This window comes from Ochotona curzoniae, unplaced genomic scaffold (genome assembly GCF_017591425.1).
Source record: "Ochotona curzoniae isolate NIBS_2020 unplaced genomic scaffold, NIBS_Ocur_1.0 contig_4148, whole genome shotgun sequence".
NCBI classification, from domain to species: domain Eukaryota; kingdom Metazoa; phylum Chordata; class Mammalia; order Lagomorpha; family Ochotonidae; genus Ochotona; species Ochotona curzoniae.
The window spans coordinates 7,608,570-7,623,878 of record NW_024466146.1 but is presented as its reverse complement, the minus strand read 5'-3'; the positions used below and the strand labels follow the sequence as shown (position 1 = coordinate 7,623,878).

The 15,309-nt window shown below is 36.9% G+C and overlaps 1 protein-coding gene across 1 annotated transcript in view; it reads right to left on the bottom strand.

Moving 5' to 3' along the window:
* The window catches only part of CPS1 (carbamoyl-phosphate synthase 1), a 113,446-nt gene that overhangs the window by 63,252 nt on the left and 34,885 nt on the right, over positions 1 to 15,309 (bottom strand). Inside the window, exons 9-17 of the mRNA XM_040984625.1 lie at positions 14,738 to 14,844; positions 13,744 to 13,882; positions 12,989 to 13,066; positions 11,350 to 11,448; positions 10,368 to 10,463; positions 6,276 to 6,465; positions 4,883 to 5,040; positions 3,320 to 3,448; positions 1 to 145 (exon numbers count right to left, since the gene is read on the bottom strand). Coding sequence (XP_040840559.1) covers positions 1 to 145; positions 3,320 to 3,448; positions 4,883 to 5,040; positions 6,276 to 6,465; positions 10,368 to 10,463; positions 11,350 to 11,448; positions 12,989 to 13,066; positions 13,744 to 13,882; positions 14,738 to 14,844 — 1,141 coding nt within the window. The remainder of the gene's footprint in view (positions 146 to 3,319; positions 3,449 to 4,882; positions 5,041 to 6,275; positions 6,466 to 10,367; positions 10,464 to 11,349; positions 11,449 to 12,988; positions 13,067 to 13,743; positions 13,883 to 14,737; positions 14,845 to 15,309) is intronic.

The window sequence follows — 15,309 nt, the reverse complement described above, 5'->3', positions numbered from 1 at the left end:
CTGTATGAACACCCATGGCATCAACATTTTCCATATTACAGACAGTCACACAATTGTCATCAGCATCTCGCACTACTTCATATTCTATTTCTTTCCAACCTGTCACTGACTTCTCCACCAGAATCTGGTTGGTCATTGCAAAAGCCTGGAATTGGTGATGAAAGATATCAAATGGTAAGTCATGAACTTAAAAAGGAATATTCTGGAAAATAACATGACCTAAATCCTGGTCAACCCTGTAGTTTTAAACCCTGTCTCCCTCCTCCCCTGCACTCCAGAAGGCACAATGTGTCAGAAAATCAGTGAGATCAGGAATAGCATCCTGCAGTGAATACGCTTGATTTACATCATTGAGACTTGCCATTCAAAGTGCTGATATGACATTAAATCAAACTAATTTAGGAAAAAGAGAAAATAATTGAGCAATCAGGCAGAGGGAAATGAAATTATTTCAGCAGTAAGGCTTCTGTGAAACCAGAAAATGTGATAAGTGAGAATAAATTTGGAAAAATAAGTCTAAAGACTTTGGCTTTCTCAAAAATAGCTGAGGGTGCTTATACAACGAACACACAATAAAAGTTAGTTGATGTTGATGAGGAGGAGAAAGGAGATGATGATGATTGTAAACAGTTAGTCAAGATGGCATATGAAACTTGGGAATTAGAAGAATCATATGCGACTATTATTATAGTTAATCACTGCCTAAGTGCTTAAATACTCTTGAGTAGTATATCATGTATGCCTGATTAGACAGAAATGAATTAGTGTAATTATCATTTCTTATTTGCTGCACACCCACAGTGGGTAGAATACTGAACCCAAAATATGAAAGAAACAACCTATGACCCTAGGATATACAGTGAGTGAGTGGCAATACAAGACAAAAATCTTCCTTTGTTCCATGATGCTTTTATTTTGGGGCAGCAATGAAAGGAGTAGTTTGAGTGTTTTCAAGTTATTAGAAATCACTTAACTGAAGTAATAGTTCAGGGAGAGTTTTTCCTGTGATGTCTACTTTGTAACCCCAGACATCACTGCTGGTGCCAGTACATGAGAATGAGCCATATTTGTCCCCACAGCTGCCTACAATGAAACTCTCCAATTGGTCAGAAAATGCTGTAGCCACGGTTAACAACTTAATGATGATTAATCTGCAATATGTGCTGTGCTAAAAGAATGAATGGTTGAGACAGAGGGTATGAACTGAGGAAGTCTGCCCTCACAAAGTACAACGTACAAGAAAGTCGAGGCTGTCTTAAATGTTTCCTCCACTTTTAAATCACAGATTTTATATAAAATCTAAACAAAATGAAAGACTGCCTCCTTCCTAAATCTTCATTGGGAATTTTTACATAGAAAATCAGTATTCAGGGGCCCGGTGGCGTGGCCTAGCAACTAAAGTCATCGCCTTGAATGCGCCGGGATCCCATATGGTTGCCAGTTCTAATCCCGGCAGCCCTGCTTCCCATCCAGCTCCCTGATTGTGCCCTGGGAAAGCAGTCAAGGACGGCCCAATGCTTTGGGACCCTGCACCCCTGTGGGAGACCTGGAATAGGTTCCTGGTTCCTGGTTTCAGATAGGCGCAGTACTGCTGTTGTGCTCACTTGGGGAGTGAGTCATCAAATGGAAGATCTTCCTCTCTGTCTCTCCTCCACTCTGTATATCTGACTTTGCAATAAAAATAAATAAATCTTTTTTAAAAATCAGTATTCAGGATATTTATTTATTTAGGAATGATTTTAAAGATTTATTTATTTTTATTAGAAAATCAGATATGTGGAGAGGAGGAGAGACAGAAAGGAAGATCCTTCACCTGCTGATTCACTTCCCAAGTGACCACAGTGACCAGAACTGTGCTGATCTGAAGCCATGAGCCCAGATCCTCTTCTAGGTCTTCCACGAAGGTGCAGGGTCCCAAAGCTTTGGGCCGACCTTGACTGCTTTCCCAGGCCACAAGTAGAGACCTGGATGGGAAGTGGGGCCAGCAGGACATGAACCAGTACCCATATGGGATCCCAATGCATGCAAGTTGAGGACTTCAGCCACTAGGTTACTACGCTGGGCCCAGAAAGTTGTTTTCAATAGGGAATAAATATTAGCAAATAGGCTGCTAATATTAAAATTATTTGGAACATTTAGAAGAAACAGATTTTTCCATCCCTATAAATACACTTTTGTTTGAAATATGTAATTCAGAAGTCCAGAATGGAATTTAAAAAGATACTTATATTAGACATGTTTTCCTTCATTTTTGTCATTTTGGCAAAGTTAAAGAGATAAAATCCATGTTGTTGACATGCAAGTCAATCATTAATTATTTAGATATATTTAACTGTATTTATCTGTTCTCAAAATCCTATGCCTACAACTCAAGAGAATTTTAGCAAGTCCAAAAGAAAGTATTAGCAAAGCCATGCTTGAGCTATATTACCAAGTATACTAAGTATAGCCACACACCAGAACAGCCCTCCCTGTTATCTCATCAGATGTATTTCCATGACTGCCGAGTAACCTAGACAGGCATCTTGGCCATGTACACATATGAATGCAAAGTAATTTCAGGGGCACCCAGTATTTCCAGGCACTGTTCTGCTCTGTAGAAATGCAATCAGTACAAATGGTTCTAAAGTACTGCTTCCTGGAATATTCTCTCATTTATCCTTTGAGGTGTATCCAAATTTTCTCACAATTTTTCTCAAGAAATACTCAGCAATATGATAAAGTGATTACAATACAAAATAAGTTAAAACCATTTCACTCTCACATGCCACATGTATTTGGTCATTGGCAGAGCTCACTCACTGATTATACGGGGTGGTTTATATCATGTTTTAGACACCTGAATTTTTAGGATGAGCTATGGAAAGTACTTTCTTTCTCTTATTGTATATCATCCAAACACTGATTTCAAAAACTAATGGACATATTTTGTGATTATCTGTGTTTTAAAGTCCTAAATATATATTTAGCAAAATAAATATATTTTGGAATAGATTGTGAAAGAGATAAAAAATGTAGCTGTATTAAGTTCATATCATTGAAGTCAATATGAGTATACAGTAAAGATGGACATTCAGAGTTATTACTGATTAAACTAGAAGCATAATGCTTACTTATGAGAGTTTCCAAGCATAGATAATTGCACTTTATTCTCCTATTGAAAGTACCATGCATTAGATAATACTTTAATAGAACAGAGAAATGATTTAAGAAACACAGAAAAGATCATTTCTCAACTTCTTAACTTTTTACAGTTGGAATGGGGCTATCAACACAGTTACTTTGGCTTAGTAAGAATATGATTAGTAAAACTACATACCTTTGTACTGAGGTCCATTAAGGTCTCCTTATTTGGACAGATGCCTGAGCCTAACCCACCCAAGGCATAAGCAGACCGGATCATCACGGGGTAGCCAATAGTGTCTGCTGCCTTCAGTGCCTCCTCAATCTGTCAAGAACAAGGTGCTCAAATATTAAAAACTGATCATGCTAACAAAAACAAAGCAATGCCAATAGACTGATACTCAAATGATAATACTCAATTATTACTGTTTTGCTATCTGAAAAAAATGTGCATCTATAAAAATGTTAAGAGACACCTAGGAATGTGTGTGTGTGTGTGTCTATGTGTGTGTGACTTGTTTTTCCTTAGCATTTTCTGATGAATTTTAGCTTATCTCTAAAAATAAAATCATGGCCAAAGCATCAATAATTATCATTCATTTAAGAATGAAAAACACTGAATTACTTATTTTTAAAAGTAGTTTTGAATCTTATCTCTTAATGAAAAAAAGGTTTCTATGATGCTATCTGGGTACCATTACAAAACGCCATCAAGAATACTGTATAAAAAGGGAAATTTTATATTTTAAATTCAGACTGAGAATAATCTCAGAAGCTAGAATTTTTTTTTAACTTACAAAATACAACATATGGTGGCTATATTTTTCTGTCATGGAATATTATTACACTACCAATGGGAATGTAATTACACCTTTCCCATATGTCTGTTTCTCATCCTGGGAATGCGAGGACATAATTAAATCTGGCAATGGAAAAATAAATGTATGGCAGGAGCTTCCCAAAGTGCTCACGGAGCCGTCATGGGATTACTGCTGACTGGCATCTTTGCAACATGGAATGTGGTTGGTAGCATTCTTTCTGAAACACATATAACCCATTCTTAGTTGTCTCAGTAATCTTTCCTTATTCACAAGGAGTAGCCTTTTTCAAAAATGGGAAAGTTTCATTTAAAACTGCCTCTAGCATCCCCACCTCCCCAAATATATATCCGAAATCAAAACTAAGGTCAGGGAGAAAAATACAGTTAACTTATCACCTGTGATTGATGATAGCCCATGGATAGGCATAGAATATGATAGAAAATTAATAACTGAAATGAAGAACAATCCATCTTCTTTAAAAATCTAAGCTACAGCTTCTTATCAATGAATCTCAATGACTTGATCTACTTCATTCTAAAATATTTACATCATTTTCCTTTAAACTTATATTCATTCTTCTTTGCAGAACATTCACATCTACAAGAGGTATGACTGATTCTTGAAGAAAGTAAAAAGCATTATGGTATTGTTATTTGATCTGGTTCCTTATTTCAGTTCAGGACATCTGAGATTCATTAATACTTCAGCCATTGATATACCGTTTCATCTCTAACTGTGGCATTCTATTTCCCTATCCATAAAGAGAATGAATATCAATATCTTAACTCTTCTGCATTGATCTCTATAATTAACACATAATCCTTCTAGATAAAATGTGTGCAAGCAGAATAACTTCAACTCTTATGAAGCATGGCAAATCATTCCCCCTACAGCTCTTGACAAACGGTGTTCTTATTTTTCCGAAACAAATTCCTTACTGATTCCACAGCAAAGCTTGGAGCAATCTTCTCATTGATCTCATTCAGTTTATCTGAGAACAGCTGCCTGTCTTCTGTAGCCATGATGGATTCAACTGACGTTCCCAGGACTTTCACACCATATTCCTTGAGCACACCTCGCTTGAAGAGCTCCACGCCTACAAAAGAACAAAACACTGCCAATGTTCAAATCTCAGATTCAGTGTCATCTTCAACAGATATCAGAATGTGGCTTTACTTTCATCTTAAAACAAAATCTACAAAGCCACCACTGACCACAACAGAACCGTAGTTAGGATGAAACATCGAAAGGACACTTTTGAAGGCAATCTAACAAAATATGTTATGGTTGTAAACTATTGTTTACGTTACAACCAACTGCAAAACATTATTAAATAAAAATCAGATTATCATCCTGAGCCTTAAGATTTCAGTGTATTATTCTCTTTCCTTTGAAAGTTCTTCCCTATAGTGGAATTCTGTTATTTAAATAATCATAGGTGCTTTAATTCCCACCTGTCCTTTAAAAGAGAATTCACTGGGGTAGGCTAACGGTAAGACCTCAGATTGGGACACCCAAATCTGGCCGCCCAGATTTGGATTCTCAAATCAGAGTGCCTAGGTCTAATACCCGTCCTGCTCCAGCACCTGACTCCAGCTTCCTGACACTACAGGCCCTGGGAAGTCATAGTGAAGACATAACTAGATTCCTGATGGCTGCGTGATTGACCTGGAGTGTTATCTCCAGTCCCAGTGTCAGCCTCAACCCAATCTGAAAATGAAAACTCACTCTTTGTGTCAATAAGCTCTCAAACAAATGTTCGCTTTAAAAAATGGCTTAATATCTTCAGAATGACTTGTGTTTCCAATATCCTCTTATCTAGGTTAGGGTACTACTTTATGCTTGTCATACAAATCATATCCTCATCTGCTCACCCCAAAGAGCTGAAGAAATTCTCATGCATGATCTAACTTCAAAGAAGTATTCAGAAAGGACAAAGCAGTGAACCCAGCTGGTGCAAAGAGCAATGGTAGAAAAATGATCCCCATGTTATGAAAACACATGCAAAAGTCACCTGCCACATGACTGATAGAAAAGAGCACCAAACCAAAAGTAACATTTAGTTGCCAATTTCCAACAACAAAAGAAAGAAAAACACCATTCTTTCAGGAGGGCAACTCTGAAAATTCTTACAATCATTGCGAAGCACTAAAGCAAGGGATTTCTTTGCTGTTGTGTGAAATAAATAATACCAGTCATTCTACAACATTTTCAGGTGACTGTTTCCTAAATACTTCTTCACATGTGAAAGATTTTATACACACACAGAACACAATTCTCAGATGAGATCAAACAAAATCTATTGCACGTGAATACATTAAATGAACTCACCGCAGTTCAGAGCTGTCTGGCCACCCATGCCTAGAATGAGCCCATCGGGTCGTTCAGCCTTGATGACTTCTGTCACAAACTGGGGAGTAATGGGAAGAAAGTAGACAGCATCTGCTTGCTTTAAGCCCACTTCGTTGGTCTGGACAGATGCGATGTTGGGGTTCATCAGGACAGTTTTGACATTTTCTTCCTGAAAGTAACAAACAATGCAGTATATGAATGTGTAGTCTATAAATAAGAATGGTGACATTCAAACAAGGGGTTGTTTGCCAGCAAATCATTTAGGGTGTTCCATGGACTGCTGAAATTATTAACAAGATGACTTAATGACAATTGAAAGGAGACCAACAGTTGGTTAAAAAAAGGAAGAAATGTTTTTCCAAAAAGAGCCAGCTGCCTCCTGAGGCTAGCTGTGAATGCCCTGTCATGCAAGGTATAAAGGAAAGCTAAGATGACTTCTATAAAATCGTCTAGAGTTCCACTCTTATGTTACTAAACTTCATATCTTGATCACCCTTAAAAGAATAATCTCGGGCCCGGCGCGGTGGCGCAAGTGGTTAAAGGTCCTCGCCTTGCACGCCCGGGATCCCATATGGGCGCCGGTTCTAATCCCGGCAGCCCCGCTTCCCTTCCAGCTCCCTGCTTGTGGCCTGGGAAAGCAGTCGAGGACAGCCCAAAGCTTTGGGAACCTGCACCCGCGTGGGAGACCCGGAAGAGGCTCCTGGCTTCGGATCGGCATAGCATCGGCCCGTTGCGCTCACTTGGGGAGTGAATCATCGGACGGAAGATCTTCCTCTCTGTCTCTCCTCTCTGTATATCCGCCTTTCCAATGAAAAAATAATAAAAATAAATCTTTAAAAAAAAAAAAAAAGAATAATCTCAGCACACTCTTAAAATGAACAAACATTAAATGGAACCAGAGGCAATATCAATGTTGCTTTTCCTTCTGTTATTTCTCTGAGGACATTGAGTGCAGCTTTAAAATATGGGTTAATGTGTTCTCTTCTTGCTGGAAGCACAGAGAGCCTTCTGCTATTTTCTACTTTTTTTGAGATTTTAATTTGTGCTATACTGCTTTTTAGAAAATATTTTTATTGAAAACATTGTAAATAGTCAAGAAAAGTTACACAGGCTTACAGGATAAGCTGTGATGTTTGAATACATGCCAGTGCTTCAGCAAAATGCATTATTCAACTGTTAAGATATGTTTAAGAAAATGAAAAGTGACCATAAGGCAGAAAAAAAATATTATGTATGCATCTGTGCCTCTATACACAAAACCATTTCTAGCCCTGTCTCATTTATTACATCTCTACAGATCTTCAAAAGAATTCTTCCTGAGAGCTATTAGGGGAACAGTAAACCAAGATGAGGGTGACACTTAGCAAAATCATTATTGTGAATTATGGCTGGATGGTTCATATTATTTCACAGAATAGCATGTCAATTTGAAATTCTTCCCAAAAGACAACCAAAATATTCAGATGAAAAAATAGAAATCATCTTTAAGAGGCATAAATATCTTTGGGGGACAACAGCCAAAATTAAACACATTTCACATTACTTTAAACTCCAACAGTGCCTTAATTAATGTATGTTATATACCTTTTTATAAATTTATTTGATTTTGATACCAAGACCAGGTGAAGGATTTCCACCTTTCAGATAAAGCAACTGAACTTCAGTCAGGATTTAAGAGTTCACCAAAGGTCATAGAACTGACAATTAATGACATTTGGACTCTAATTGGGATACTCTGACCGTTTCTCAACACAAATCATTTCTCATGGTTTTAAGAAAACACCTGGAATAAAAGTTTTACTGACAAAATGTTAGAAAAATGCAGAAAAGCAAATGCAACTTAGAATATAGGTTAGAATGTAAGTCAGTGAATACAAACTGAGCAAATATATCAACAGAAGTCTCATTATCAAAGTGGTAAATGATTATGTATAAATATTTTTCTGAAGATGAAATCAAAAGAGTATAGCTATGGTTTATAAATTTACAAAGAAAAACAGCTCAAAATGCTCAAGATGAATGTCCATTTATTTAAAACTTCCTACTAATTGTGGTAATGAGAGTCACGGCATATAATTATCGCGAAGGCCTTTCTAGTGGAGGAGTGGGGAGGGAAGCAGGGCAGGTGGAGAGGACCATTCCGATACTTAAAAACTGTATCAGGGAAAATAATAATTTTTAAAAAGGGTTTTTTGTTACAAATGTACCTACTAATTTCACAAATCATCATAATATTATACTAATAATTCCTGCTCATGAAATAAAATTTCTTTATGACATTGTTATAAAACACACAAACATAAAAACCATGAAACCAGTCATTCTTCAAATCATCTAATGAAAAAAAAATGAATCATTAAATGAAGGCTGGCATCGTTGCACAGCAGGTAAAGCAGCTGCTTGCAATGCCAGCATCCTATACAGATGTTGATTCATGCTCCAGTTGCTCCACTTTCTACCACTGCTAATGCCTCAGAAAAGTGATGAGAGATGGCCCTACCGCTTCGACTCCTGCATTCCATGTGGGAGACCCAGAAGCAACTCCAGGCCTGACCCTGCACTGGCCACTGTGCTCATCTTTCTAAGTACCTCTACTTCCCATTCTGTGACTCTGATTTCCAAATAAACTTTTTTTTTAAGTGAAGAAATGCATTATTTTGAAAATATGTGAAGCCATCATGTGGCACAGTAAATTAAGCTACTGCTTGGGACTTCAACTTCCGTTCTATGAGTGCCAATTAGCTTCCTGGCTGCTCTGCCTCTGCCCCAGCTCCCTTCTAATATTCCCGGGGAAAACAGTGAAAGAGGGCCCAGCCACCCAGGTGGGAGACTGGGTGTTCCTGCTTGCTGGTTTTAGCCTGGCCCAGATCTGAATGCTATAGACTTTTATGAAATGAGCCAGTGTATAGAAAATATTCTCTCTCTCTCTCTTTCTCTCTCTCTCCCTGTATGTGTGTGTGTGTGCGTGTGTGTTGTGTATGTGTTACTACATCTTTCAAATCAAGAAATAAAAAAGTTAGAAATGTTTGCAAAGACCTAGGTACATATACATCTACACCAATGCACTCAAGGAGAAGAGGATTTTAAAAATGAAAAAGAAATGGGAATATTATCAGCACCATATTCTACCTATTTTCAACAGACAACCTTCAGGTGAAAACCTCTGTAGAATCTTGAAAAGAGAAAATCAAAACCCTGGCCAGCTGCCTGTCCCTGGCTGCGACGCTCGCCTCTTGCCACGATGTGCTGTGTTCTCCCAGGCAGTTCTCTGGTGACTGCCTTTACATTGCACAGCCTGAGGCGAGGTCACTGAGGGCTTCCATCGCCGCTGCATGGCCTGATTAGTACCAAGAGAAGGACTATGCCAGGAACAAGGAGACCAAAGTGAGACCAAGTTCTTCAATAGAAATACCTTAAATACACTGTGGGATTTTTTTTTTCTAAACATTTATTTTACTGCTATGAGAAGGGTTGAGAGATCTCAAGAGGATTTGAAGAAACAGCAGTGTCCTTTCCAATTTGAATATCAAATCCTCTTTTCCACTTGAAAAAATCAGTGATACCATCCTGCTTTCTAAATCAGTAATGAAAGCATTTGGTCCCCAAGTGAAAAGTAAGAACTTCTGAAGTTTGAACAAAATGCCCTGTTGCCCTTGCTCTCCCAACTACATTTTCCCATTTTGAACACAAAGATGCCTAAAGCATCTTGTAGAACATTTGAAATACTTAAAAGCACCAAGAATGCCCAAATCCTCTCTTTGGCATAAAAGACAAAAGTATATTTGAAAAATTCACTCCCTCGAAAGAAATCAGTGGTATCTACACATGCAATTTTTTCATACGTTCCATAAAAGCAGGCAATAAAGTAAATATCTTGGAGATCAACATACGCACACATGTTTGAGAATGTTAAAAACTTTGCTTGTAATTATGCTTTCTGCAATATGTAAGTTAAGGAAAATAATTACAGCAACTTTGAAAATAGGTAATGTCATAAATCTAAATTATAAAATACTAATTAGACTCATTAAGGAGCACATATTAATTCTCTCGAAAATCATTTTCTCTCACCTTCATGGCTTTCACAGCTTGAGATCCCGAGTAATCAAATTCACCTGCCTGACCAATGGACAGACCTCCTGATCCTAGGATAAGAACCTTGGAAACCTGCAAGCAATACAAAAGACATTTTTGTTTCTAAGGTACAAAATGAGGTAACTGTAACAGCAGAAAAGACATATTATCTGAGTCTCTGTAGTGATTTTAAAGCACAACAATACATGCTACATGCCACATGAGGGGAAAGACAATTTAAACAATCATAATTCCAATACACTTTTCAAAATTCAAAAAGCATTTTTTGTTCTAGTAAAAATTTGTAAGAGGTCTGCATTTTATTTCAACAGTTAAATATCTAAAATATCTATATAAATACATGCAAATGTTTGTATCTAAAAATCAATGTGTGTATATATATATATATATGCCAACATATTTGAAATGTACATACAACCTTCTAGTTTTATGTAACAGTGGTATATGTATTGTATAATTTTTAAAAGAAACAGATAGAAATCTTACCACATCAATATTCCCATTCAAATGAACAAAGATTCAAATCTTATGCTGTATTAATCTTTATTCATTTGGTTTTTAGACATAAAATCACATACTTGGAGACGCTAAATAATCCAGTTCAAGTAAAAACTTCTATCATCTATAGTTACTTGCTGTGTGAGTGTTTCTCAAGATTACACAAGGCTATGATTTTGGTATAATAGAAAATCTATCAAATTCTAAACTAAATAAAACACTATCCTTTGTTAAGCTATGTTATTATCAAGGAAACTTTAAGGATATGATTTTCAAGTTAAAAAACATGTAAATTCCAAACAACATTTTCAAAAATGGACTATATAACTGCAAAAGGTGAGCACTGCAACGCTAACCATCTTTCCTAGACAATGGTGTGGTCTATACCATTCACTTAGAAAACATCACCCTCTGATAAACTTTCCAGCGCATACCCCAAATCAGACCCTCACACACTGACCTCAACTCGGGATGCAACGAGAGCTGGCTTGGGCAGCACGGAGGTGATGGTGGTACCTTTCCCCTTCTTGATCAGTGAAAAAAACGAGTCAAACAGATACTAGAAGAAAATACATGTAAACTGATTAGGTGCCTCTAAACTCATAAGTCCCCAGATAAAATACAGGTTGCTCAGTTAAGGCAACAATTTTCAGTATAAGTATTCCTGTGCAACATTTTTGTTTGTTTTTTTTTTTTTTTTTGCTTTTTAGTAAGCAACAAAGTATCTACCACTATAAAACTGAGATTACAGAAACACTTCTACCTGTTCATTTCAAATGCTATAAAAAGACGACATCAGCAGCAAATAAACGTTTCAGCCATGGCATCTGAGAATATCAGATTTTCAGACCCTTAATTGTGATATCATATTCTTCTTCTAAATCAATTCTAGTTAAAAAAAAAAATAGAAATACTGCTTGCCAAAAAATTTCTACCAGCTCTTAAAATAAGAAAACCTCGATATTATTCTTAAACTATCTCAGTGAATTTTTTACTTATTCTGTCTCACCACACACATAACAAGTTTTATTTTTAACAAAAGTTAAAGGCTACCAAAGGTCATTAATTTTGCAACTATTTTGCATGGCTTTGAAAAGGATTAAGTGATAGTGAAGTTGTGTTTACATATCTGAATTGTAATGCTCCCTAATTGGAAGTACCAAAAAAGATCAACAACTCAAACTTTTCATTAAAGAAAGTCACTCAGCAAGTGTTAGATGATGTGTGTATATAACTTCTCATCAATGGTAACTAATATGAACTCACTCTGTATAATGAAACCATATTTCTTAAGAACATTAAGTTTTAATTTCCTAATAATATTTTAAAAGAACAAAATATAAATACTCAAAAAGGCAATTGGAGTTTACAGATGACAAATTCCTATTCTCCTTCTGCTTTCCCCTAGACATCTTCTAAGAAAATTATCTGCTGGCCATGCAGGTTGCCAGGACAACTACCAAAGGACCCTGAGTGGGCAGAGGGGCCACACCAGATTTCCCAGATCTCCTTGTTTGGAAGATGTGCTTGAACACTGAACCAAGAGCTCGTACAAGAAAGTAAACATAAATGGATGAAAATCAGAACTCCTCTAAGAATTGCTGACACGCTTCCCTTCCATCCATGTCTTTTCTTCCTCTCTCCATCCCTGCCCCTCTCTTTTCCCTGTTGCTGTTTATTCTCCCTTAGTGGCTACACAACCAGTTGCCATAGGGATTTTTGTAAAGTCACAGATGGGGGATTAAAGTTTCATTTCAGTTATGAGAACAAGAGAGAGCAACAGGGAATTCATTTGCATAGTACAATAATTGTAAATTTCAGAACTAAATATATTAGAATGATAATGGGCAGAAATAAAAATAGCATCATAGCACAGCTTCAGGTTCCTTAAGGGCTTTTCCACTTATTTTTAAAAGATCAAAATTTTTTCTGTAATAATGATGGGGAAATTTTAATATTAAATCTACAGACACTCTCCTTGCGAAGGTTCTGCAACAAGATTTATCTGGGGAGATTATTTTTATTTCTCAGGTTTTCACACAGATACCTACCTGATTTTTTTTTTAACATGTAATAGATTCCAGTTTTTTCTGACATACCTCAGTGTCTGTTGGCCCTGGGCTGACCTCCGGGTGGAATTGCACACCAAAGAAAGGTTTACTCTCATGCATTATGCCCTAAAGGAGTAAGAAACAAAAAAAATTGGTGTAACGATCAGTGTGGCAAAGGTGACTAGATGCCATTGAGTGGACAATAAAATTCAAATAGTGACGGGATTAAATATCTGTTGTTTTAAGAAATACCTATTACAAAAGCCATGATGGGAGATCTTGGAAACTGACAAATCTTACTCTTTGCTAAGAACAGAAAATGGGCCAATGGAGACTCAACCGATGCGATACTTTAAAAAAAAAAACATATATTTGGTCTACAACCTTTGATTCCTTGTGGGATTTGTTCTGATTAAGCTCAAATCCTCATATTAGCTTCCATCTCTTAAATTGCTTCTCGAAGCATCTCCTCAGGGCTGCTTCACCTAGTTCTCCGTGATCCCAGAGGCCCATACAGACTGATTCCAAGCTGATTTTGACCAACCCTTTATTCACAAAGAAGATGCAACTGTCTTTGATAAAGGACTCATATAGTATAAAGAAGCCAGGTGACAAGACATCAAGACAGGATGCATCTTTTTTTATAAAGCAGAGAATTTCAGAAAATAACTTCTAAGAGTTCTATACTCTCACACGTAAAAAAAAAATTCCCACATAAAGGAAGGAAAGGAGTCTATATCACAAATTATGAAAAGCCCTTCATTTCTCATCACCAACTGAACGGGTTTATTAAGAGCACTTACCTCATTTGTTTGATCATTGACATTCACAAAAAGTGGTTTCCAGCCAGCAGGAAGGGTATTGTCCAGGGCATAGCCATGATTCTGAGCAGTAATGAAAGCCTGTCTATTTGTGATATTCAAAACTGGCTGATTTTGCCCTCTGGAGAGAAAAAGAATAGGAAAAGGCAAAGTGAAGAGAAGAATTTAAGTGCAATAGTTGCGAAGTAGGGAACAAGAAAAGCCTATTAAAATTCAAAAGTTGCAGTTGCATAGTGAAAAACCACTGTCTGAAAAAGTCACAGATTGTTAACCCTGATAATTTTAGCAACAAAGTTCAATTCAGGAAGTTTTGCTGTCTGTTGAATATCAGGTCTATTAAACTTCTATCATTGGTTTCAGAAAAGGGGCTTTCACCAATAACAAAAAATAGAAGCTCACTAGCTTAACAGAAGCAGAAAAACATAAGGTACTTGTTTTAAAGAAGCTATGGTTAATTGTAAAACCAGCAGAGAGTTCATGGAAAGTCATGAAGATGCGGCTGCTCAGACTGAATCCTTTGGAATTCGAGTTAATGTGAAGGGTGGGCTGGAGAGGAACACCCAATGTTGCATAAATTAACACCATTTGAGGCAAAGACTGAAACCAAGGGGGATCCAAAGATTTCTTGGTTCTTAAGTCACTCTAGCTTTTTAAAGTGCTATCAATGTTCTGCAATCAAGCTTAAAATCAGAACAATTTCCCATGAAATACCATTTGATTGAGTACTATAACCACAATTTATGCCAAGGGAAGGAAGATAAGTTTAAACTGTAACAAAGTTATCGTTACAGAAGGCTGTCTTTCAAAAATGTAATAAAAATGGTATCAGGTAGTTAGATAACTGTGAACCATGTAATAGTATGGTTATCTATTTATTCTGAAGAAATGGCATAAAGGTTCATTCCGCCTCTTGGGTTTAGTCGCTAATAGCGTTTCAGGGCTGGTTTCAAGAGGAATAAAAACATAACAGCCTTACCTGTTGGCCATGGACATTTTATAGGATTTGGCACCTGCAGCCAATCCTGTTATTATATTGCCGGTACTGATTCCAAATAATGGCTCTTTGCGATCACTCTCGAACACCTAAATCAAGGAGAATTTTTATTATCCTGGTAATACAACTTCCCAAAATAGTCTGCTGCAGAAGGAATAAAAGAGTCACCCTTTTTATCTTAATTAACGAGGTAAAAAGAATAGTTCCTGAATTTAAAATTAGAATATAAATAAGGACTTGATTGAGACATTTGTACTATTAGAATTCAATCAGATGGGCTTGATGCTAGCCTCAACTGAATCAGGCTCAATGTTCTTCAGATGCGTGGAGGTCATGGAGAAACACCAAGTGTCATTCTACAGTTGTGAGGAGATAAAACACCTTGGGAGAAGAGACTTCATCTGTTTTTCCTGGAGGACACAATCAACAAATTGTGAACCCTGAAGGAAAGTTCTATTTGTTTACATAGTCTCTTCTCATTGGCTTTCCTAGAGAATAAGCTGGGCTGGCATTGCCTCAAAGTTCTCAACGATGAACATCGAAAACACCCAGAT